General features: G+C 40.0%; 1 protein-coding gene across 1 annotated transcript in view; it reads left to right on the top strand.

The window, feature by feature from the left end:
- Window positions 1-26,824, top strand: part of LOC126457498 (geranylgeranyl transferase type-2 subunit alpha) — a 75,799-nt gene that overhangs the window by 11,487 nt on the left and 37,488 nt on the right. Inside the window, exon 3 of the mRNA XM_050093804.1 lies at window positions 1,129-1,253. Coding sequence (XP_049949761.1) covers window positions 1,129-1,253 — 125 coding nt within the window. The remainder of the gene's footprint in view (window positions 1-1,128; window positions 1,254-26,824) is intronic.

Here is a 26,824-nt window from a genome sequence, read left to right as displayed (position 1 = left end):
TTTTTCTTGATTTTCGAAAAAGTAATTGAAGCAGAAATTAGGGATGTATTCAAACACATTGTGTGGTATCCTAATCTTGAACTTCGTTTCCTACCTTACATTCCAGTCCTCCCCAATGTCATCAATATTGTAATAGCTGATAATGGGAATATAAGTGGTTTAACAATGGACACACAAAAATTCTAAAAACACTAGTTCCCTTTTTCAGTACAGATTCCTGAAAACCTCATTTGGTAGTGTAATTCCTGGAAGAAAGGAGTGCTAGTCCCGCAAGATGTACAGGTGAACTTCTGTGTAGTTTGAAAGATAATAGATGAGTCTATAAGGGTAGTCTGTGGATCGTGATTGAATAACTTGACCAGTAGAGCACTTGGGCATGAAAGGCAATAGTTCCATGGTTGAATCCTGGTCTGCTACACAATTTTAATCTGTGGGGAAATTTCAGCATTACTTTCTTTTCAGATATTTTGGTTGAAAACCATCAATCCATTGACAAGTCCAAACAGTGACAGTTGTTGACTTTCTTGACAATGACTGGGATTTATTCAGTTGAAATATTGGAAGAGGAAATATTGATAGTGAGTGCCTGACTCAAAAATGGCAGAACACTCCTTATACAGTTGTAGACAGGAAATGTATTTACATTAGTATGCAACAGGCACCTGTTTGAAGGGCATCTGCAACATTAGTAATTTCTTTTTAGGGTACTTAATGTTGTAATCCCTCAGATAATATGACTTGGGTAGCACATAAAACTTATAATCTGGTACATCATTAAAGCAAATAATGTAATTTAGTTGCTATGAAAGGCACAGAGCAGTCTCTTTGTATAGCTTCTGGTAGCCTTGTCACATTGATTCAGTGTTTTGTGTATGATTTTAAAATTCTATTTATTGCATAGAAAGTTATGTTGTCTGAGGTGGTGTGTACCTCTGTATTAAAGTTATTAAAAGTAAAGTTAACATTAGTATATACCTATACTAACAAAGTAAATACCTGTATTCTTATAAAGTTTTTGGTATTACTGAAATGGAAAAAAAAACGTTTGTTAGAATATCACATTACCTTCTATTGACATAATTAATTTGAATATAGTAAGAACTTTTAACTGATTAATTTATTTTTTAGCGCAAGAATGATGAATTGGATGAGGAACTTCTTGAAGCAATTGGACAGCTTCTAACAGCTAACCCAGATATATATACACTATGGAATATAAGGAGAGAGACACTACTACATTTCCAGGAATTCAGGTACATTGTGAGTAACATTAAGTGTCTTAAGACGTTAACATGTTGCCACCAGAATCTGTTTTGTTACAGCCTTCAGCACATTTCATCATGGTGTCTACAGTTAATACCATACAATTGATGCTATTCTGATGTTTACTGTTGGTCATATACTGGTTTCTATCTTGACAAGTGGAATTTGATTTCTCACATTCAAGTATACATTTCTCTAAGATTGTTCTGTCTTTTGACACCTCTTCTTTGAGTAATCAGTCTTCTGACTGGTTTGATGCGGTCCACCGCAGATTCCTCTCCTGTGCCAACCTCTTCATCTCAGAATAGCACATGCAACCTATGTCTTAAATTATTTGCTGAATGTATTCCAGTCTCTGTCTTCCTCTACAGTATTTGCCCTCTACAGCTCCCTCCAGTACCCTGGAAGTCATTCCTGATGTCTTAACAGATGTCCTGTCATCCTGTCCCTTCTCCTTGTCAGTGTTTTCCACATATCTCAGTCCTCTCTAATTCCATGCAGAACCTCCCCATTTGTTAGCTTATCAGTCCTCCTAATTTTCAACATTTGTCTGTATCATCACATCCCAAATGCTTCGATCCTCTTCTGTTCCAGTTTTCCCACACTCCATGTTTCACTACCACACAGTGCTGTGCTCCAGACGTACAGTTTCAGAAACTTCTTCCTCAAATTAAGTCCGATGTTTGATATAGGTGTCATTTCATGTTCTTTGCTCTCCTGAATGCATTGAAGATTGAGAACAATTCTAAAATACTTGTGTCACATATGACAGATACTGTGTGTAATCATGTAATATATATTTTGTGTTTTCTTTTATCACTCCAAGCATCTGTTGCTTTTTGCACACATGGTTATCCAAAGTGATGTAGTGCTTCCACTTGTAACATCCTTACAACTGCTGGGACATCAGACAAAGGTTCTGATGATCATTATTTTACAAATAATTAGCCTATTTTTGATCAGTTTTGTATTATTAGTGTCTAGGTATTTAAATTAGACTTTTTGTAGCCGGTACTTTTATTTCATAACCACTTTTGCTTTATAATGTGCGATTTACTAGTGATTTTGAGGTACCAGTTTCTGTGTCTTTCAGTATTTCATCCAAATAATGTGAGACAAAATGGTAGACGTTGCATTAATGCATACAACAGAAACTAATTATTGCCTTAGCACTGATAATGTTATCATATTGTGCCATGGTTGTTCTGAAATTTACAAGAAGTTGGCATCTTGTCTAATACAACAGGATCAGTTGCACATCACCTTGAGAGAGCTCACAATAGAGAGAAAAACAGATTTATGAGTTTGCCAAGAAGGTTATTAAAATCTGTAAAAGCTGTTCTAATATCTGAAAAGCATGAATTCTTCCCTTTTTGTCAGTATGTGATACTTTCAGATTGTCTGACATTTTTATGAGAACAGTGAGAGTAATGTGATACCTACAGTTACATGTCAGATATTCGCATAGAAGGTTATTTGTAATTAACTTGTCAGTCATCATCATCAGTTATCTGCTATATTAGCAGGTCCTTTGCCTCTCCATTTTCTGTGATCCATTGCTTCCTTCTTAAGGCTGCTGTATGTTGTATCGTCCATCATGTCATCCAGTATCTGGAATCTCTTCCTTCCTCGCTTCCTTTTCCCTTCTACATAACCTTCTAAAACTGTTTTGATCAGTCCGTCATTCTTTCTTAATATATGCCCAATCCAATTTCTTTTTCTTCTCTTTATTACATCTAGTAACTGTCTTTTCTCTCCCACTCTTCTCAATATCTCTTCATTTTTTACTCTGTCCATCCAACTTACTCTTTCCATCCTCCGCCATGTCCAGATCTCAAAAGCCTCCAGCCTTTCTCTGTCTTTCTTCCTCATAGTCCATGTTTCAGTGCCATATAGAAGAACACTCCACACAAGACATTTTATGAGTCTCTTCCTGAGTTCTCTGTCCAGACCGCTGCAGAAAATTCTGCTTTTCTTATAAAACGCCTCTTTTTCCATTGCTATCCTTGTTTTAATTTCTGTGCTGCACTTCCAGTCGGTGTCTATCCTGCTTCCAAGATAATTAGAATTTTGCACCTGTTCCAGTATTTCCTCACTCAGCATAATTTTTATTTCCTTATTTCCTCCTAGTGCCAATACGTTTGTTTTATTTGTGTTAATTTTCATTCCATATTGTTTTCCGTTAGTTTCAATGGTGTCCACCAAATCCTGTAATTCTTTTTCCTCTGTGGCTAGAAGGACCATGTCACCAGCAAACCTCAAACACCCTACTCTTCTTCCTCCATTTTCTACGCCTTTGTCATCTAATGGGCATTGGTCAATCATATTTTCCAAGTAGAGGTTGAAAAGAGCATCATTGTCTTACTCCTTTTCCTAGTCCAATCCAGTTTGTACTTTCTCCTCTCACTTTAACTGAAACTTTTTGATTAAGATATAATGAGTTTACAAGTATTCTGGTTTTCCAGTCCACTCTCTTTTCCCTCATTATAGTCACCAGCTTGTCCCAAACCACATTGTCAGATGCCTTTTCTAGATCGATGAAGCACATACATAGGTCTCTTCCTTTTTCAATAAACCTTTCTCCCAAGATTCGTAGGAACCCTATTGCATCTTCGGTGCCCGTATTCCGTCTAAAGCCAAACTGCTCCTCGCCGAGATTCTCCTCCATTACTTTTTCAAGTCTTGTATTAATTATGCTTAACATCACTTTCGGTGCATGTGAAATGAGGCTGATTGTCCTGTGCTCGCTGCATTTCTTAGTTCCTTGTTTTTTCGGTAATGGAATCATTACTATTGTCGGATAGTGCTCAGGCCATTCGCCACTATCATGTATTTTATTACATAATCTCAATATTTCTCTTATTCCATATTGGTTGAAGCATTTTAATATTTCTCCCAGTATCGTATCTATACCTACCGCTTTGCCATTTTTCATTGCAGCTATGGCAGACTCTACTTCTACCATTATGATGGTTGGTCCTTTCTCGTCATCACTTACATGTTGTGTGATTCAAGTTCCAGAGTTTCTTGTTTGCTATTTGTGTCATATGGCTCTTTTAGATATTCTTCCCATCTCTGGAGGACATCGTCACGATCTTTGTACACTACCTCTTCGTCTTTACTCAAAATTTCCATAGTAGCAATTCCTGCTCTGTTTTGTTCCCATGTCATAGTCTTTACTCTGTTGTATAGTAGGTCGTATCTTCCCTTCCTGTCCAGTTCTTCAATTTTATCACATTCCTCTTTTAGCCATTTTTTCCTAGCCTGCTCTGTTTCTCTTCGCAGTTCATTATTTAACCTTCGGTATGTCTTTCTTGCATCTTCAGTGCACTTGTTTTTCAATTTTCTTCTCTCCTCCATCTTGGAAATCATTTCTTGTGTGACCCATGGTTTTTTTGGCCTTTTCCCTTTTACATATCCTATATTTTGCTGTCCTGCTTTAATGATTCCTTCTTTCAGCATATTCCAGTACTCGTTGGCATTATGAGGTGGTTCTTTGTGTCGTAATGTGTTGAGGAACTCCCGAGACAGCATTTCTGTAATTTGTTCTTTGTTGGATCTTATCTTCTCTAGATCCCACTTCTTCACCATGGCTGCCTTCTTAAGTTTTTTCATTCTTATTTCTATTTCTGCCATAAGTATGTTGTGGTCGCTATTAATATCTGCACCTGGTAATGTGTGTACCTTCTTGATTCCATTCCTGTATCTTTCTTCTACCAGTATAAAATCGATTTGGTTTCTGTATTTATCCCCTGGTGATTTCCAAGTGTAGAGCCTCCTCTTGTGGTTCTTGAACCATGTGTTTGCCGCTATCAGCTACCTTTCCCTGCAGAAGTCAATTAGCCATTCACCTCTATCATTTCTCTTTCCAAGACCATGACTGCCTACTATGTTTCCCTCTTTCCCTTTTCCCACAATGGTGTTCCAGTCTCCCATTACTCTTTTGCAGCATTTTTTATTTTCGTCCATTATTCTCTCTATTACATTATATGTTTCCTCTACAATTTGGTCATCATGTTCTGAAGTTGGCATATACACCTGGACAATCAGTAAATCTTTTCGTGCTCCTTTCAGCCTTACTCCAATAACCCAGTCATTTGCATAGTCTACATATTCCACACATTTAGCCAATTCCTTTGTCATAATCATTCCTACTCCATTCATTCCTTTTACTTCTCCTCCTGAGTAGTACAACACATATTCATCTGACTGCAACTCTCCATGTCCATTCCATCTTACCTCAGCAACTCCTACAAGGTCCATATGATTCTTTTCCATCTCTCTTTTAAGGTTTTCTAGTTTTCCTGCTTGTGGCAGAGTTCTAACATTCCAGGTACCAATTCTCGTTTTGATTTTTTGCCTCCTTTTGAGTTGTGCCCCCCCCCCCCCCCCCCTCCCCCCGGAGATCCAAATGGGGGACTATTTTACCTCCAGACACTGATTTAACATGAGAGGAAGCCATTTTTGTGCATAAAATGGAGACTGGAGACTGCATTATGCTTGTCAGTAACCTGCTCATAAACTGTGTAATTTAAAGCCGTAGTTAGCCGTGGAACAGCACAAATACATAAAAATCTAAGAATGCTTTGCCTGATTAATTCTTCAACAATGGTTTTATATATGCCCATTTACAAGTTACTGAGTATTTGCTCTCAGCCTAAAGGTAGTTTAACTAGTCTATTATTGTGACTTGACAGTAAACTTAATTATTTGTTTAACTTCTCATGATTGGGATTCACAGTCATATAATATTTCTTAAAAGATGTCATAGTCGCCGTTGACTGTATAAACAGTCAACGGCGACTATGATGTCTTTTAAGAAATATTAATTATTTGTAGCTATCAGCTCTTGCTGCTATCAAACAAAAATGTAAAACTGATTTCTTGGATTCATTGTGCTCTTAAGAAATATTCATTTTACATTTAAATTTTAAAGTAAAATGTTCGAGTACGTGAATGATTATTTTTTGTAATAAATGGAAGGAAAGTAGACTGCTTTGTTTGTGTTTGTGGAGATAAAAGGAAAAGAGAGCATAGTGTCTGGTGCTGGCAAACAGTCTGTTCTTTTCAAAAATCTGCAACAATTACCCCATTCACCAGTCCACAAAAGATTGTATAGACACACCTGGAATTTAATCCAGGCCACTAATGTAGCTTAGGGTCCAGACCAGAAACTCTGAATCAAGTATCACCGCATCAGTTTAGCAGCAACTGATACGGAAACATAGCATGGTTTGCACCTATCAGCCCTAAACCAGCACATCAAGGAATCATGATGTGAATTCAAGTTTAAATTGTGACAACAATTAAATTCTTGTTATGACATTGTTTAGCTTTTTAGTGTGTATAGTCCCATAGATTCAGCACTTCTTTTCTGAAACAGTGATACACTGCATCTTTTTTAAAACAGTTTTGCTTTTCCCTAATTATTAATGGAATTTTCAGTGTGGAAGCGATAAAGAAATATATCATTCACATATGCAAGAAACACACAAAATTGCAGAGACTTATCTGGCTTTTGAGCTACCATTATTTATCCAGTGTAAGTAGAGGGAAGAAGTAATAGCTGAAAGGCTTTAAGCTGTGGGGAACAAAGAGATGATGAGGAGTTAATGAGTGGCACAGTAGAGGGAGAGACAAGTGGTCCTCTGTCTGTGGAAGTCACAAAATGAGAACTGAAAAGGGTTAGATTTGTAGGAGAAGTAGGATTGTGGGAGGAAGCGTAATAAGTGCAAGATGGAGTGGTGGAGAAAATATCGGAATGGAAAAGTGAGGGTGAAGGTATAAATGGGCATCACAGGACTCACAGTGCAATGCAACCTTTTGCATATTCTATTTACTTATACTTACTTTTACTCAGACAGCAGAATTTTGCTGTGTGAACTCCTTCCCAGATCTCTTTTAAGATGTTCTTGCTGTAAAATGTGGAGACTGGACAAGTGAGTGGGGTGTTACACCAGAATTAAAGGTTGCATAAAGATATTCCATGCGTTTAGTGGAGCAGTCAGTGTTCCATTTGATGAATGAAGGTCTCATATTAACATCCAGTTCATGAAATGAATAGAAATGGTATCCAGCTTTAAGCACTTTTAATTGCTGATTTAATGAGAGCAAGTTTATGTGCCCCTAGTCACTTGCAACACTCACTGATGGCTGAACTAACCACAGTTTCACACAACAAATAATATAATTTGTGTCCTCATGTCAAAAATGATGGGCTGGGAACACTACAGCTATTATTGAAATAACCATAAAGATGACCAGATCAAGCCAGGTAGCAGTGTGGATTCCTCATATAGATTTCACATTTTATCTTAAGGAAACAATTTTACTTTATGTATTACTATTAGTTTGGTGCATAAGTTTGTAGCATTTTTCTAAAAGTTTAATAAACACAACAGATACACATGGCACAGACTTTAGTCATCAATAATATAGTCTCCTTCACTATTTACAACCATCTGCCACCACTTTTCAATTCCCCAACTGTAGAAATCACATGGTTTTGAAGCGGAGAACTTGCCGAGTCATGTTTGGAGTACAATTTCATGCGAAAAGGAAGTTCCTTGAAGGTTGTTTGATAGAGAGCAGAAAAGGTGAGAATCTGAGGGCACAAGGTCAGGTGAATAAGGTCGGTGCAGTAAGACTTCCCAACACAACTTCTCTATAGTGTTTTCTGTCAGTCTAGCAGAATGCAGGTGCACATTGTCAAGGAGTAACAACACTTCATGCAGTCTTTCTGGTCAGTTTTCTTGGATTGCTTCTGCAGGAAGTCTCAGTTGTTGACTGTAAATACCACCAATGATGTTACACCTTAGGGAAGCAATTTGTAGTACACCACACCATCGCTGTTCCATGAGATACATAAAATTATCTTTTGTGAATGCTGCTTTTTTGGGCTCATCCATTCCTTTCTTTCTCTTACATTAGCACAAAGGCATCATTTCCCATAATGATCACAGTTCATCACATTTACCAGTTCTCGAGTACACCGACATGAATCATTGTGGATAAATGTATTTAGATCATCAAACTCTGAAGGTCTTCCTGAACATGGAGTCATTAATGTCAAAAAAATCCTCCTTAAAATGTGAACACCATTTTCTTGCCGTACTTTGTTCAGTGGCATTATCCCCATACAGGGTGCAAATGTTTCTGGCTGCCTTTGCTACAGTCACCCATCTGCTGAACTCATACAGATGAATACGTTGGAAATGTTTTGATTTCTCCGCTTGGCATTCCATTTACTAGTGTCCATAGCTCCACTCACTATCTCCAAATGACAACTCAGATAGCAACAGGGAACTACAAATAAAAAATAACAATCAATAAATAAACCCATAGCAACCAGAATACCAACATGCAAAACGAAAATGTTATGAAGGGAACATGAATTTGCATTTAGCTACAGTTTGGCTGTCGTAATTCATGCAGATGGATAGATGATTAGTTAACGTGCCATGTGGAATGCTGCACACTAATTGCAGCTCATGTGGTGTATAAGGTTGCTGTTTTTGTGAGTGACCCTAGATTTTATAGGAGAGGAAATACCTGAGACTGGATTATGGTAGGAGACTGTAAGTGGGACTGTATGACAGATTTTACACATGATTTGTCCACAAGGGACTGACCCATATGGCACGGTGTTGGGTATAGGGTTAACACAAGGATGGACTAGAATATTTTGTAGGGTGAATGATGGAATGCTGCACTGGATGATGATGATGATAAGTTTTTAGGCAGGATATCCAACATCTTAACCCATGAAATTGTGGGATAGAATACTGAAATGAGTGATGAAAGTCGTTTTTGGGGCTGGAAATTCCCCATCTTAGTGTTCGGGAAGATGGAGTTGAAGCCCTAGCCCTGGTGATAGATATGATTGACTTTTTCAAGGCACTCTCACATGTTTACTACTAGTAATAGTAGTAGCTTTATTTGCCTGTAAATAATTTTTACAAGGATATTGACCCTATCTTGGTATTGCAATCTCTTCGTTTTTTCTTTAGTGTATCTGTCTTACAACAGATTTTAATTGAAGGCATTCCATTGCACCCTGTTCTAAGCATCTTCCTTTATCCGTTTGTATGTTCATCCATTTCAAGTTCCAATTCTCTTTCTGTGGTTCTGGTTCCTTCTGCATTTCCCTCTATAATTCTTTCCGTAGACAATTTTTCAATGGTATGTGTCCCAGGCAATATCTCTTTCCTTTTGCTGATCACTTTCAATAATCTCCTCTTTTCTACTATTTTTGTCATTACTTCTCCATTCTTAAGTTTGTCAGTTCACTTCACCTTAAGCATTCTTCTCCACTTCCATCTTTCAAAACTTTGTAAACATCTCTTTTCTTTCTTTTTAACTGTCAGTGTTGCACTGCTATACAGCACTACAATCCAAATATGTTGTTGTTGTTGTGGTCTTCAGTCATGAGACTGGTTTGATGCAGCTCTCCATGTTACTCTATCCTGTGCAAGCTTCTTCATCTCCCAGTACCTACTGCAACCTACATCCTTCTGAATCTGCTTACTGTATTGATCTCTTGGTCTCCCTCTACGATTTTTACCCTCCACGCTACCCTCCAATGCTAAATTTGTGATCCCTTGATGTCTCAAAACATGTCCTACCAACCGATCCCTTCTTCTAGTCAAGTTGTGCCACAAACTTCTCTTCTCCCCAATCCTATTCAATACCTCCTCAGTAGTTACGTGATCTACCCACCTTATCTTCAGCATTCTTCTGTAGCACCACATTTCGAAAGCTTCTATTCTCTTCTTGTCCAAACTGGTTATCGTCCATGTTTCACTTCCATACATGGCTACACTCCATACAAATACTTTCAGAAACGACTTCCTGACACTTAAATCTATACTCGATGTTAACAAATTTCTCTTCTTCAGAAACGATTTCCTTGCCATTGCCAGTCTACATTTTATATCCTCTCTACTTCGACCATCATCAGTTATTTTACTCCCCAAATAGCAAAACTCCTTTACTACTTTAAGTGTCTCATTTCCTAATCTAATCCCCTCAGCATCACCCGATTTAATTTGACTACATTCCATTATCCTCGTTTTGCTTTTGTTGATGTTCATCTTATATCCTCCTTTCAAGACACTGTCCATTCCATTCAACTGCTGTACCAAGTCCTTTGCTGTCTCTCACAGAATTAAAATGTCATCGGCGAACCTCAAAGTTTTTACTTCTTCTCCATGAATTTTAATACCTACTCCAAATTTTTCTTTTGTTTCCTTTACTGCTTGCTCAATATACAGATTGAATAACATCGGGGAGAGGCTACAACTCTGTCTCACTCCTTTCCCAACCACTGATTCCCTTTCATGCCCCTCGACTCTTATAACTGCCATCTGGTTTCTGTACAAATTGTAAATAGCCTTTCGCTCCCTGTATTTTACCCCTGCCACCTTCAGAATCTGAAAGAGAGTATTCCAGTTAATGTTGTCAAAAGCTTTCTCTAAGTCTACAAATGCTAGAAACGTGGGTTTGCCTTTTCTTAATCTTTCTTCTAAGATAAGTCGTAAGGTTAGTATTGCCTCACGTGTTCCAACATTTCTACGGAATCCAAACTGATCTTCCCCGAGGTCGGCTTCTACCAGCTTTTCCATTCGTCTGTAAAGAATTCGCGTTAGTATTTTGCAGCTGTGACTTATTAAACTGATAGTTCAGTAATTTTCACATCTGTCAACACCTGCTTTCTTTGGGATTGGAATTATTATATTCTTGAAGTCTGAGTCGCCTGTCTCATACATCTTGCTCACCAGATGGTAGAGTTTTGTCATGACTGGCTCTCCCAAGGCCATCAGTAGTTCTAATGGAATGTTGTCTACTCCCGGGGTCTTGTTTCGACTCAGGTCTTTCAGTGCTCTGTCAAACTCTTCACACAGTATCTTATCTCCCATTTCATCTTCATCTTATAAACCCTCTATATACTCCTTCCACCTTTCTGCCTTTCCTTCTTTGCTTAGAACTGGGTTTCCATCTGTGCTCTTGATATTCATACAAGTGGTTCTCTTCTCTCCAAAGGTCTCTAATTTTCCTGTAGGCAGTATCTATCTTACCCCTAGTGAGACAAGCCTCTACATCCTTACATTTGTCCTCTAGCCATCCCTGCCTAGCCATTTTGCACTTCCTGTCGATCTCATTTTTGAGACGTTTGTATTCCTTTTTGCCTGCTTCATTTACTGCATTTTTATATTTTCTCCTTTCATCAATTAAATTCAATATTTCTTCTGTTACCCAAGAATTTCTATTAGCCCTCATCTTTTTACCTACTTGATCCTCTGCTGCCTTCACTACTTCATCCCTCAGAGCTACCCATTCTTCTTCTACTGTATTTCTTTCCCCCATTCCTGTCAATTGTTCCCTTATGCTCTCCGTGAAACTCTCTACAACCTCTGGTTCTTTCAGTTTATCCAGGTCCCATCTCCTTAAATTCCCACCTTTTTTCCAAATATAACATTTAGCAAATATTTTCACCATCTCCATTGGAAATCTTCTCACTGTTAGTAACTGATTCACATTTTCAGAGGATCTTTTTCCCATAGGTAATTTGTCCTTATTTCTTCTGTACAGCTTCTGTTCCGTGTCAGTAAACTTTCATATACAAAGATGACTTTATTTGTCCTTTCTTTTTTCCTTCTAAGAATATGTTAACTGGCACTTTCGTCATGCTCTTTCTCATCACTTTTGTTTTTCCTACATTTGTCTTCATTCAGTGCTCCTTGCCCCTTCTTTCAATACTCTTCAACATCTACTGTGCCTCCTCAGAGTCTGTCAATACTGGGTGATCATTCCCAAATTTTATAGTCAATTACAGTGTGTCTTGCATCCTGTGTATCCTTACCTATCAGTTCTTTTCCATATATTTTGCATTACTTCAGTAGAAGTTAGCATTCTTGCCTTACACCCCTTCTAATGCTCATCGTGTTCGTCTCCTTACTCCCTACTCATCACTTTTTGCTTTGTGTCATCTCCTTTATCAACCTTCTATCATTCCATTCTATATCAGCATTTTTTAAAATTCTTAGCAATAGAGTCCAGTTGATTCTATCAAATGCCTTCTCCCAGTCTGTAAAACAAATGTACACCTTTTTGTTAACTTCTGTCATTCTGTCTCCAATTTCCCTCAGACAGTCTATAACATCTCTTGCTCCTTTTTGAACCCAAACTACTCCTTAATATGACACTTATTACAGCCTTAATAACAACAAAAATAAGAAAATAATCACTTTTTTGACAATGTAATGTAATTGGATAGATAAAAAAATCCACTCACCAAGTGGTGGCAGGAGAACACACACATAAAAAAAGGTTTTATGTATCAAGCTTTGGGAACCAGTTGCTCTTTTTTCCAGCAGAAGGGTTGAAGGGGAAAGAAGAAGGGTGAAGGGAAATGACTGGAGAGGTTTAGGTAAAAGGGCAGAGGTTGGAAAAGTCACCCACAACCCCAGGTCTGGGTAGACTTACTGGATGGGTTGAGAAGGGAAAGACTTTATTACAGCCTTTGTAACATGACTGATAAAACTAATTGTTCTGTGGTCTTTGAATTCTTTTGCATTGCAGTTTTTAGGCTAAAGATACTGGAATGATCTTTAGTAGCTTTTGAGCCAAATTCCTGTGTCATAAATTCTGTTTACTGCCTTAAAGAACAACAAAAATGACATAATACATAAATATAGGCATTTACATACCTATAGGTTTATTTTGACAATGATTGATAGGTAATTGGCCATGGCCTTTTCTGAATACAAGGGTAACTACTGCTACCTTGTTCAGTTTATCCCTAGTGCACGATATTGTTTACAGACAAGTTATTTAATAATGCAAAAGGCTAATGATACACTGCTCATTAGTTTCTCACTTCCAGTCACTAGTTACACTACATACTATCAGTTGACATCAGGACCACTGTGATGATGCTTGGTTTCCATTTCATGCACCACACTTTCCCTGTTGGTAGTCTGGAAAGTTTGAGTCAGCATACCTCTATAATGAATAAGATGATGAGCTCACAAAGAGGATAAGGTATTAGTATTGTACATTGCATAGTTTTGAGACTAATATTGTCCAGAATAAAAATAAAGAAAACAGAAGAGAAAATTATATTGTATAAGTGTAGTGTGAAATGGTAAATGTTTTATTATTATTTACTTATTTGTTGCATTCTTTTGCCTAAGCAATCCTTCTCTGTATAGAACGTATTCCTTAACAGGTACTTTGTAACTATCTTTATTTTAATAATCTCTGTGGAAAATTTATTGTACAGTTTTATTCCTTGGTAGAAGATGCTGCTGTGAGTTTTAAGTTTATTCATTCTTGGTAAATTTAGGTTCAGTCTAGATCTTGTTCCATAGTTATGTAAAGAGTTATTAGTGCAGTAATTTATCAGTGTTATTTTTGATGCGCATAACTGATTGGTAAATAGACTCATAAAGTGTAGTTAAAAGCTACAGTGTTTTGAACAGATCTTTATAATGAGCTTGATAACCATTTTTGGTTATTATTCTTATTGCCATTTTCTGTAGTGTGAAAACTGTGTCCATATTACATGAAACTTTTCACCAACAATGAATTTCACTGCTGAAAACTGAGTGTACGTATGAAAAGTACGCAACTCAAAGGCAATGGCTGTTAAACACTGATGACAGAACTGTAAGTGCATGACATTTTGTTTACAAATATCTTTGTGTGTCCACACCACTTCAACTGAGGATCGGTATTCATTCCTAGAAATTTTGTGTTTATAACACAGTCTATTATAGTACAGTCTAAATTTAATTTCACAGTGTCATTTTCACTCTTCAAACCGAAACTCATTATATTCATTTTCTTTATATTCACTATCACTTTAAAAGATAAATTAAAAGAATTATCTGTGTCAGTCACTTCGTATTTATTCCCTTGATGCATGTCAAGGGCTTATAACCCCACTTTCAGGTGGATCAGTGGATTACAGTACATTTTTGATTAATGGATGTAGTCACTTGTCTGCTTTGAGCTTCATTTAACTACAAATAAGGTATAATCAACACCTGTTAATGTAATATGGCACAAGGACTACAAATTTTAAACATTAACAAAGCTACATACAGTATTATCCAACGAAAATAACCCTTAGGTTTCTCATAAATACACATTTTCATTTTCACATGTCACATAAACATGAACCAATAACATAAACAGTCTAGAGACTGTACGGATGTAGAGATACAGTGTCTTGCAAGTCAAAGAACATTCATTATTAGCTAACATGGCATTTCAAATTTATAGGTAACAAATATATAATTGTTTAGTTCTTTACAATCTTTTTACTTATGCATATAATTATTGCAAAAAACGAAAATCTGAAAGTTAAAAAATGAAAAACTTACAAACCTAATTTGATCATATTACACTGAAGTGACAATAGTTATGGGATAGTGATATGCACATAGATGGAGGGCAGCAGTATCACATACACAAGGTATAAAAGGGCACTGCGTTGGCAGAGCTGTCATTTATACTCAAGTGATTCATGTGAAGTGGTTTCTGACGTGACTGTGGGTGCACATTGGGAATTAACAGACTTTGAATGTGGACTGGTAGTTGGACCTTGACGCACAGGACATTCCATTTCAGAAATCATTGGGGAACTAAATTTTCCAAGATCCACAGTGTCAAGAGTGTGCTGAGAATACCAAGTTTCAGCCATTACCTTTCACCATGGACAACACAGTGCACAATGGCCTTCACTTAATGACCAAGGGCAACAGCATTTGCATAGAGCTGTCAGTACTAACAGACAAGAAACACTGTGTGAATTAACTGCAGAAAGCAATGTGGGATGAGTGACAAACATATCCATCAGGACAGTTTGGCAAAATTTGATGTAATTGGGCTGTGGCAGCATACGACTGATGCGAGTGCTTTGCTAACACAGCATGACATCGCCAGCAGTGGCTTTCTTGGACTCTTCATCATGTTGGTTGGACCTTGGACAACTGGGAAACCTTGGCCTGGTCAGATGAGCTCCAATTTCAATTGGTAAGAGCTGATGATGGGATTAGAGTATGGCACAGACTTCATGAGGCCATGGACCCAAGTTATCAACAAGGCACTGTGTAAGCTGGTGGTAACTCCAAAATGGTATGGGCTGTGTTTACGTGGATAATTGACTGCAAATGGCTATTTTTGGCTACTTGGAGATAACAATTGAATTTTTATGGATGACAATGCGCTGTGTCAACACACCGCGGTTGTTTACAATTGGTTTGAAGAACATTCTGGACAACTTGAGCAATTGATTTGGCCACCCAGATCTCCCAATATGAATACCATCAAACATTTATGGGACACAATCAAGAGGTCATTTCACGCACAGAATTCGGCAGCGGCAACACTTTCACAATTATGGACAGTTTAGAGGCAGCATGGCTCAATATATCTGGAGGGGACTTCCAACAACTTGTTGAATCCATGCCACATTAAGTTGCTGCACTACTCTGGGAAAAAATAGGTCTGACACGGTATTAGGAGGTATCCCATGACTTTTGTCACCTCAATTTAGTTTGTTATATTTTGGGTTGGTGTTTTACGTGTTGTTTTATGATTTTGGTTATTCAAAAATAGGTAGTAGCAAAAGTCATGGTATACCATCTTGTATCTGTGAGGAAGCTCTAAAAAACTTACCTGCCACTGTATCAGATTTGCCATTGAGTGTGTCGTGTCTCTGATCTTGTCTCTGTTTTGCGTTGGGGATAAAATTTTCAAGTTGTTCATAAAGGTTCTGCTTGTGTCCTTTCTTTTTTCTTTGAAGTGGTATTAGATTATTTATCTGTGTTTCAAAAGTGTGTCCTGTATCATTAATGTGAATAGTTATGGCAGATTTACTGAGGGTGCTGTACCTAAATGTGTTTATGTGTTCTTAAAGTGTAGTTCGGAAGCTTTGTCCAGTCTGAGTCACATACTGTACTGGACATTCATTGCACTTTACCCTGAGTAGGAAAATTTGTCGTCTTGGATTTTATGTTGTGTGGCAGCCTATTATATAATTTATTGGTGGTGAAGAAAGGAACTCTTACATTACATGGCTTCAGTACATTAGCAATTTTCTGTGGACTGGCACTATGATAGGGAAGGCGTACTGTCCTAGTCTCTGCCTGATTGATGTTCTTATTTTTGTTTCTGTGTATTCATTTCCGTACATTCTCATTCATTGTGGGTATGAGTGCAGATTGAAAACCATTTGCAGCTGCTATTTGTTTAATTACTCCATTTTCATTTTGAAGCATTTAATTGCTCAGTGGCATTCTGTGTGCTCTGTGCAACATAGAACTATATGCTGCTAATTTGTGTGATTGAGGGTGGCTCAGTAAGTAGACTGTTAGAAAGAGAAATCAGTGGCAGAAAATGCAGCACATTTGAAAGGTGTTTAAAACAAGTTGTTACTTTTGATAGTTCGGTAGGGGAGTGAATGGAGGAAAGTGTAGTTACCAGAATGAACTGAGCACATCAGCTGGCAGTGATACTGCCATGCCTACCCAGAGCGTGTTATATTGGCATCCTGTATAAGCTGTTGGTGAAATAGCATGAGGGTATGGGAAGCAAGAAGCAGGAAGTGACAATGTTAGATTTGCATTGTTAATGCAAGTAATACCCAAATCTCTCTGTTGAAGTAAATAAAATGCAGTTGCTTGTTAGCTGTTCTTGTTGCTGGCTGTTTTGTAATACTATGAGCAAAAGTAGAAATCATTGTGCTATTGCTGAATGCAAAAGTGCTTCATATAAAACTATGGATGCCATTCATCATTGATTTCCAAAAGCTAGTGAACTACAGTGCAAATAGGTGTCATGGTGCAAAAGTGCTGACCTGGTTAATGTGAATAATGCAAGGACCGTGGCAAGATGCCCCAGACCGTGCGGCTACCCTGTGCGGCAGAGAGAAAATAGGAGTCCTATGTTTTGACGAGATGAATATAGATGGTTGCGTCTTCTAGGATTCATTAGACAATGTAATTTTAGAACCAACGAAAAACATTACAGTGGTAATGGTGCATGGTTTGTTGTCATCATGGAGACAGCCTGTATATTTTGACATCAATAGGACATGATTAGTGTGAGTTACTCCTGAACATAAAGCAGTTGGAAGTAGTTGAAACCCAAATTGCAGCAGTGATTTGTGATTCGGGAACCAACAACTCGAAGCTCTAGAAGGAGCTTGATGTTTCCACAGCAAAAACGTGCTTTCCAAACCCAATGGACCCAGGGAGAAGTGTATGGGTCTCCTGTGATGGCCTACATTTGCTTAAATTACTTAGAAACCATGTTATAGATGATGGAGTAACTCTGCCCAACGTCACAGTCTTGAACAAGAAGCTTTTTGAAAATCATTTAGCAATGCAGAACAGGGATTTAAGCGTCATATATAACATTACAGAGCTTGACATAGAAGTAGAAGGGATTCATAATCTCAGTAAACTCTCTCTGTGAACTTTACAGTGCCATTGAGAGTATGAGAGCTTCATACATGTTGCCTTCCAGGTTAAACCAAGACTGTTTTGAGAATTTTTTTCTAAAATTCATGGTCATGGCATATTTTACAGCAACTCAACAACTTTCAAAGTGAAAAATAGAATTTGGCTTCTAATACTGCCTGGAAATACAGAGACGTCCGCTTGTTGGCTACCGTATCTGTTATAGATAGACTAGTGAGGTGCCGTCACATATTTGTCTAACAGAAGAAACTGAACAGGACTTCATAAAGTTCATCACAAATGAGTTGTGTATTAAAATAACTGGAAATATGATAGCTGATTTGGACTGCACTAATTTCAGTGAGCAAGAAGTAGACCTGTTGCAGTTTCTTGGTGCTAAACCAGTAATCAGTGATGACTGAAATATATTGCAGGTTACACAGCATTTAAATGAAAACACATTGATAGTTTCTTGGGTTTTGTCTTAGAGAAACTTCATCTGGATTGCATAAACGGTAATGACTGGATCTCCACAATCTCCGGAGGTGGGCTCACTTATCATTCAGCTGGCTGGGAGGGTGGAGGTTGGAGGGGTGTGGGGGGGGGGGGGGGGAGGGGGAAGAGAATGCAAAAGCACTATAACTGAGGTCACAATTAAAATTTTGCAAGGAAAACAGTCTTGTCAGACCAACAGATAACTCTAGAAACAGTACATCACCTTAGACTGACACATGAACGTGATTCTGAGGAACAATTCCACATTTGAAGAAAACTACTCTGTAGAAAACATGAGCTGCAAAATACTCCTGGTCCTAACAGTTGCCAGAAGTTATCACTAGTTGTCACCAATTTATTCAGAAACATCCCCCTAGATGAAGCAGTGGAAGTTATTAAACCCAATTTTGATGATGATGATGATGATGATGATGATGAGATGATGACAACACAAACACCCAGTCCCCGGTCAGAGAAAACCCCCAACCTGGCTGAGAATCAAACCTGGGACCCTGTGATCCAGATGCAGCAACGCTAGCCCCTAAACCATGAACTGTGTGGCATCTAAAGATGAAAATCCGTATTTGTGATGAACCTCAGGGTTATTCTGCTGGAGCTTATAAGTAGCTTTACTATTGTTTAAAATTTGTAATCTTAGTGCCATATTACAGTAATAAGTGCTGATTATAGCTTATTTGTAGTGAAATGAAACTCAAAACATAATGTAAGGCACTGATCCACCTGAATAGAGGGTATAAGTCCTCGAAACATGTTGAGAGAGTAAATAAAAAGTGACTGGCACATATAATTGTTGTAATTTATCTTTTATTGTCATAAACAGTCACAATTTCTTAGACAACACAACATGGATGACATAACATGATTGCGAACTCACCAGTTGTAAACTTATTTGAGGGTTTGATTTACTTTCTCTGCAAGGAGTTTTCAGTAATTATAATATTTCTCATACTAACTTTATTGGGAAAGTTGCTGATTTATACTAGGAACAGGTCTGATCTTAGTATGGTACTCTAAGGAACTCCTGTGTTAGATCTCACTAGAAAGTGGTGGCTGAGTTTTTGATTCTTTTGAATAGCTTGTATAATATTTCCCCTAACACCATCTCCCCTTTTCTCTCCCGTATTTGACATTGTCAGATTAGGGTGACATAAAATGTGTCAAGCACATAGTTTCTTCTTGACTTAATTGAGACCTTCACGGTGTTCAGTCATTCAACGACCCAATAATGTGATAACTGCATGTTTCCATTCTTAATGCTTGTTACATTCAAAGAAATATTGTAACAGCTATCTAAACATTTGGTGAATGCCTTCATCCAGAATCATCAGTTCCTTTGCCACTGCTCATTGCTTCAGCAGTAGGTTATTTGAAAACAATAGAATATTCTAGTAATTAACTTGCTAAGTTGTCTGCCACATTTTTATGTAAATCAGCTAATTTTTCTCATTACTGGTACTTACCAAGAAAATTTATTACTGCCATTAGGTACTTTGGTTGATCAGATGGTATATGCAGACTCATTTATCACCATCCATTTCAGTACTAATGATTCTGAAATGAGGCTTGGAAAACTATTAAATCTGTGCCATAGAGTTTTAACCTGGCTTCTCCAGAATTTAAAGTGAAATTTCTGAAAAATACATTGTAATCTATAATTTTCAGGAAAAAATTTTCTAAGTCAGATAACATCACTCAAAATGTTATACAACATGATGGTAATATGATTGACCTTCACTTATAAATTTTGCAGCTATACCATTAAAACTGAAAAGTGTATAAGCTTTAGTCAGGATGTTAGTTACGTGTTCTGTAACATTTTGAGTGCCGCGACCTGATTTGTAGTCAGTGTCCAGCAATGTGTAAATCATATTACCATGCTACTGAAGCACGTTCCCACAATCTTCAGGACAACTGTGGAAACAGCCCATTCTGTAATTGTGTCATGCTGCTTTCAGGAAGCAAATGAGTGACACTGCTTCATGAACATTTCACCCTTGCCACCTTACAAGGCCATAAGATTGTCTGAGGAATCTGCATTGTTGTTTATTTTGTCAGCCACTTGTGTGATGAATATGAATCTCTTTCACAACAAAAAACCCTCCAGTGGCCCTGCTGCTGTGGAGCTGCAGAAGCTACTATCAGAACGTGGCCAAGTTCTGACATCTGACTGCAACCTATTATGAAGTCTGTGTTGTTGCAACATATTCTGAAGTCTTTGTTGCTTCAAAAGAGACGAATGCCCACAAAAGATCACAATTCTTCCTTTAAAGCCAATCAAGTCTCATATAAGAACCATGTTAATAGTATCAGTATGTTGAGAAATGTCTTTACACTGGTACACTCAGATCTCTTTAGTAAACAACTGCTGTCAGACAAATAACCAAAAGCATTTGCGTTTTGTGTACTGATGCTTGTATGCACCATTGATTTCCCATTAAAATTATGTGTGAATATGTCTGTCTCCACTATTTTTGTTAGTGAGGTCTTGGGTGTTCATTGTCCACAATCCACTGTGGTGCCATACAAGCAAAAAAGCAAGATCGAGTAATGGATCCATTAATTACTGAGCTTGACTTGTGCTTACTAATGATAGTAACACTCTTTATAACAGTATCCATTTCTAGTCATCTTGTACTTTGAACACAGAAAAAAGAGTAGACTGTTTCTTAAAGAACTTCTTCTGTACCTTATGAGCTGCACTTAAAATGTTTATTAGCTAAACCCATATTTGGCTGTATAACATATTGCCAGTGGCATTTGATACAAGGACAACAAATTGAATAATCTCAGTTTGAAGGCTCTTCATCTCCTGCACGAAAAAAATCTTAAAATTTCACATGATCTGTTGGTCATCATTGAATCTAAGTCTAAATTTACTATCTTATTGTATGATACACATAGGTTTTGCATTAAGACCAACTTGTTCAGTGTGTGTGTGTGTGTGTGTGTGTGTGTGTGTGTGTGTGTGTGTGTGTGTGTGTATATATATATATATATATATGTCTAAAAAGAAAGATGATGAAACTTACCAAACAAAAGCGCTGGCAGGTCGATAGACACACAAACAAACACAAACATACACACAAAATTCTAGCTTTCGCAACCAATGGTTGCCTCGTCAGGAAAGAGGGAAGGAGAAGGAAAGACAAAAGGATATGGGTTTTAAGGGAGAGGGTAAGGAGTCATTCCAATCCCGGGAGCGGAAAGACTTACCTTAGGGGGAAAAAAGGACAGGTATACACTCGCACACACACACATCTCCATCCACACATACACAGACACAAGCAGACATTTGTAAAGGCAAAGAGTTTGGGCAGAGATGTCAGTCAGGGCAGATGTACAGAGGCAAAGATGAAGTTGAAAGACAGGTGAGGTATGAGCGGCGGCAAATTGAAATTATAAATTAGCGGAGATTGAGGCCTGGCGGATAGCGAGAAGAAAGGATATGCTGAAGGGCAAGTTCCCATCTCCGGAGTTCTGACAGGTTGGTGTTAGTGGGAAGTATCCAGATAACCCGGACGGTGTAACACTGTGCCAAGATGTGCTGGCCGTGCACCAAGGCATGTTTAGCCACAGGGTGATCCTCATTACCAACAAACACTGTCTGCCTGTGTCCATTCATGCGAATGGACAGTTTGTTGCTGGTCATTCCCACATAGAACGCTTCACAGTGTAGGCAGGTCAGTTGGTAAATCACGTGGGTGCTTTCACACGTGGCTCTGCCTTTGATCGTGTACACCTTCCGGGTTACAGGACTGGAATAGGTGGTGGTGGGAGGGTGCATGGGACAGGTTTTACACCGGGGGCGGTTACAGGGGTAGGAGCCAGAGGGTAGGGAAGGTGGTTTGGGGATTTCATAGGGATGAACTAAGAGGTTGCGAAGGTTAGGTGGACGGCGGAAAGACACTCTTGGTGGAGTGGGGAGGATTTCATGAAGGATGGATCTCATTTCAGGGCAGGATTTGAGGAAGTCGTATCCCTGCTGGAGAGCCACATTCAGAATCTGATCCAGTCCCGGAAAGTATCCCGTCACAAGTGGGGCACTTTTGGGGTTCTTCTGTGGAAGGTTCCGGGTTTGAGGAGATGAGGATGTGGCTCTGGTTATTTGCTTCTGTACCTTCCATCCTTCATCAAAGACACCAACCACTTTCTCAAACGCCTGGAATCCCTACCCAGTCTGTTACCCCCGGAAACCATCCTTGTAACCATTGATGCCACTTCCTTATACACAAATATTCCGCATGTCCAGGGCCTCGCTGCGATGGAGCACTTCCTTTCACACCGATCACCTGCCGCCCTACCTAAAACCTCTTTCCTCATTACCTTAGCCAGCTTCATCCTGACCCACAACTTCTTCACTTTTGAAGGCCAGACATACCAACAATTAAAGGGAACAGCCATGGGCACCAGGATGGCCCCCTCGTATGCCAACCTATTCATGGGTCGCTTAGAGGAAGCCTTCCTGGTTACCCAGGCCTGCCAACCCGAAGTTTGGTACAGATTTATTGATGACATTTTCGTGATCTGGACTCACAGTGAAGAAGAACTCCAGAATTTCCTCTCCAACCTTAACTCCTTTGGTTCCATCAGATTCACCTGGTCCTACTCCAAATCCCATGCCACTTTCCTTGACGTTGACCTCCACCTGTCCAATGGCCAGCTTCACACGTCCGTCCACATTAAACCCACCAACAAGCAACAGTACCTCCATTATGACAGCTGCGACCCATTCCACATCAAACGGTCCCTTCCCTACAGCCTTGGTCTTCGTGGCAAACGAATCTGCTCCAGTCCGGAATCCTTGAACCATTACACCAACAACCTGAAAACAGCTTTTGCATCCCGTAACTACCCTCCCGACCTGGTACAGAAGCAAATAACCAGAGCCACATCCTCATCTCCTCAAACCCGGAACCTTCCACAGAAGAACCCCAAAAGTGCCCCACTTGTGATAGGATACTTTCCGGGACTGGATCAGATTCTGAATGTGGCCCTCCAGCAGGGATACGACTTCCTCAAATCCTGCCCTGAAATGAGATCCATCCTTCATGAAATCCTCCCCACTCCACCAAGAGTGTCTTTCCGCCGTCCACCTAACCTTCGCAACCTCTTAGTTCATCCCTATGAAATCCCCAAACCACCTTCCCTACCCTCTGGCTCCTACCCCTGTAACCGCCCCCGGTGTAAAACCTGTCCCATGCACCCTCCCACCACCACCTATTCCAGTCCTGTAACCCGGAAGGTGTACACGATCAAAGGCAGAGCCACGTGTGAAAGCACCCACGTGATTTACCAACTGACCTGCCTACACTGTGAAGCGTTCTATGTGGGAATGACCAGCAACAAACTGTCCATTCGCATGAATGGACACAGGCAGACAGTGTTTGTTGGTAATGAGGATCACCCTGTGGCTAAACATGCCTTGGTGCACGGCCAGCACATCTTGGCACAGTGTTACACCGTCCGGGTTATCTGGATACTTCCCACTAACACCAACCTGTCAGAACTCCGGAGATGGGAACTTGCCCTTCAGCATATCCTTTCTTCTCGCTATCCGCCAGGCCTCAATCTCCGCTAATTTATAATTTCAATTTGCCGCCGCTCATACCTCACCTGTCTTTCAACTTCATCTTTGCCTCTGTACATCTGCCCCAACTGACATCTCTGCCCAAACTCTTTGCCTTTACAAATGTCTGCTTGTGTCTGTGTATGTGTGGATGGAGATGTGTGTGTGTGCGAGTGTATACCTGTCCTTTTTTCCCCCTAAGGTAAGTCTTTCCGCTCCCGGGATTGGAATGACTCCTTACCCTCTCCCTTAAAACCCATATCCTTTTGTCTTTCCTTCTCCTTCCCTCTTTCCTGACGAGGCAACCATTGGTTGCGAAAGCTAGAATTTTGTGTGTATGTTTGTGTTTGTTTGTGTGTCTATCGACCTGCCAGCGCTTTTGTTTGGTAAGTTTCATCATCTTTCTTTTTAGACATATTTTTCCCACGTGGAATGTTTCCCTCTATTATATTTATATATATATATATATATTTTCTCAGGCTTGTCTGACATTTGGCATCACCCCCAAAGGCCTCACACTTAAAGTTCCCATCTCTGGCTGCAACCCTTCTTTCCATCAGTCCCTATACCAGTTCCAAACCAAACAATCCATTGCCCTCACCCACCTAATCCTTCACCTACACATCCACTCAGCCAATCAACACGCCCATCAACTCCTATCCTTTATAAAAATCCTCAATCTTTCCTCTCCCACATCCACACCTGTTGTTCAGAGCATCCTCCTACAGGCCAACCGCAAATTAGAGCAGCATGCCACCCTCCACCTTAAAAAACTATCCAATCTCCTGGTTTCCCACCTCCGGAAAGGCAACTCACTCACCCTTCACAACCTTTCCAGCAAACCTCAACCTCCTCTCATTGCACACAAACCCAGTCTCTCCCATCTACTCAATCTCCCACTTCCAGCTCCACTCCCTCCAAAACCTCAAAATTCCAATCAACGCAATCTGGAACCACAACACCCCAATTCAGTAGTTAACCTTTCCTCCAAACCTCTCTCCCAATCCGAAACCTCTGTCCTATCCAAAGGCCTCACCTTCAGCCCCACTCCCAGATTTAACCAAACAGCCCTCGTCAAAGATTTACTGTCCTACACCCGTACTCTCTGCTGGAAGTATCACTTTGCCACGAAGAAAAATGATCCTAATCCTACTCCTAAGGATCCAACTCCCCAAGACACTATCCAAATTGAACCATGCCTGGAACAGTTCCGTCCTCCGTCACAGCGGGACCCACCTCCTCTTCCTCAAAATCACCCTCTCCTAACCTTCCAGGAATTTCTGACTTCCAGCCTTGCCTCTCAATCCTTTTTAAAAAACCTTAATCCTACTCCCAACATCACCACTGCTGAAGCCCAGGCTATCCGTGATCTGAAGGCTGACCAATCCATCGTCATTCTTCCGGCAGACAAGGGTTCCACAACTGTGGTACTTGATCGTCGGGAGAATGTGGCTGAGGGACTGCGTCAGCTTTCAGACAACACTACTTACAAAGTTTGCCAAGGCAATCCCATTCCTGATGTCCAGGCGGAGCTTCAAGGAATCCTCAGAACCTTAGGCCCCCTACAAAACCTTTCACCCGACTCCATCAACCTCCTGACCCCACCAACACCCCGCACCCCTACCTTCTACCTTCTTCCCAAAATTCACAAACCCAATCATCCCGGCCGTCCCATTGTAGCTGGTTACCAAGCCCCCACCGAACGCATCTCTGCCTACGTAGATCAACACCTTCAACCCATTACATGCAGTCTCCCATCCTTCATCAAAGACACCAACCACTTTCTCAAACGCCTGGAATCCCTACCCAGTCTGTTACCCCCGGAAACCATCCTTGTAACCATTGATGCCACTTCCTTATACACAAATATTCCGCATGTCCAGGGCCTCGCTGCGATGGAGCACTTCCTTTCACGCCGATCACCTGCCGCCCTACCTAAAACCTCTTTCCTCATTACCTTAGCCAGCTTCATCCTGACCCACAACTTCTTCACTTTTGAAGGCCAGACATACCAACAATTAAAGGGAACAGCCATGGGTACCAGGATGGCCCCCTCGTATGCCAACCTATTCATGGGTCGCTTAGAGGAAGCCTTCCTGGTTACCCAGGCCTGCCAACCCGAAGTTTGGAACAGATTTATTGATGACATTTTCGTGATCTGGACTCACAGTGAAGAAGAACTCCAGAATTTCCTCTCCAACCTCAACTCCTTTGGTTCCATCAGATTCACCTGGTCCTACTCCAAATCCCATGCCACTTTCCTTGACGTTGACCTCCACCTGTCCAATGGCCAGCTTCACACGTCCGTCCACATTAAACCCACCAACAAGCAACAGTACCTCCATTATGACAGCTGCCAACCATTCCACATCAAACGGTCCCTTCCCTACAGCCTAGGTCTTCGTGGCAAACGAATCTGCTCCAGTCCGGAATCCTTGAACCATTACACCAACAACCTGAAAACAGCTTTTGCATCCCGTAACTACCCTCCCGACCTGGTACAGAAGCAAATAACCAGAGCCACATCCTCATCTCCTCAAACCCGGAACCTTCCACAGAAGAACCCCAAAAGTGCCCCACTTGTGACGGGATACTTTCCGGGACTGGATCAGATTCTGAATGTGGCTCTCCAGCAGGGATACGACTTCCTCAAATCCTGCCCTGAAATGAGATCCATCCTTCATGAAATCCTCCCCACTCCACCAAGAGTGTCTTTCCGCCGTCCACCTAACCTTCGCAACCTCTTAGTTCATCCCTATGAAATCCCCAAACCACCTTCCCTACCCTCTGGCTCCTACCCCTGTAACCCTCCCACCACCACCTATTCCAGTCCTGTAACCAGGAAGGTGTACACGATCAAAGGCAGAGCCACGTGTGAAAGCACCCACGTGATTTACCAACTGACCTGCCTACACTGTGAAGCGTTCTATGTGGGAATGACCAGCAACAAACTGTCCATTCGCATGAATGGACACAGGCAGACAGTGTTTGTTGGTAATGAGGATCACCC

This window comes from Schistocerca serialis, chromosome 2, assembly GCF_023864345.2.
Source record: "Schistocerca serialis cubense isolate TAMUIC-IGC-003099 chromosome 2, iqSchSeri2.2, whole genome shotgun sequence".
Classification (NCBI taxonomy): Eukaryota; Metazoa; Arthropoda; class Insecta; order Orthoptera; family Acrididae; genus Schistocerca; species Schistocerca serialis.
The sequence above is the reverse complement of the archived record's forward strand: the minus strand, read 5'-3'. Positions and strand labels throughout refer to the sequence as shown.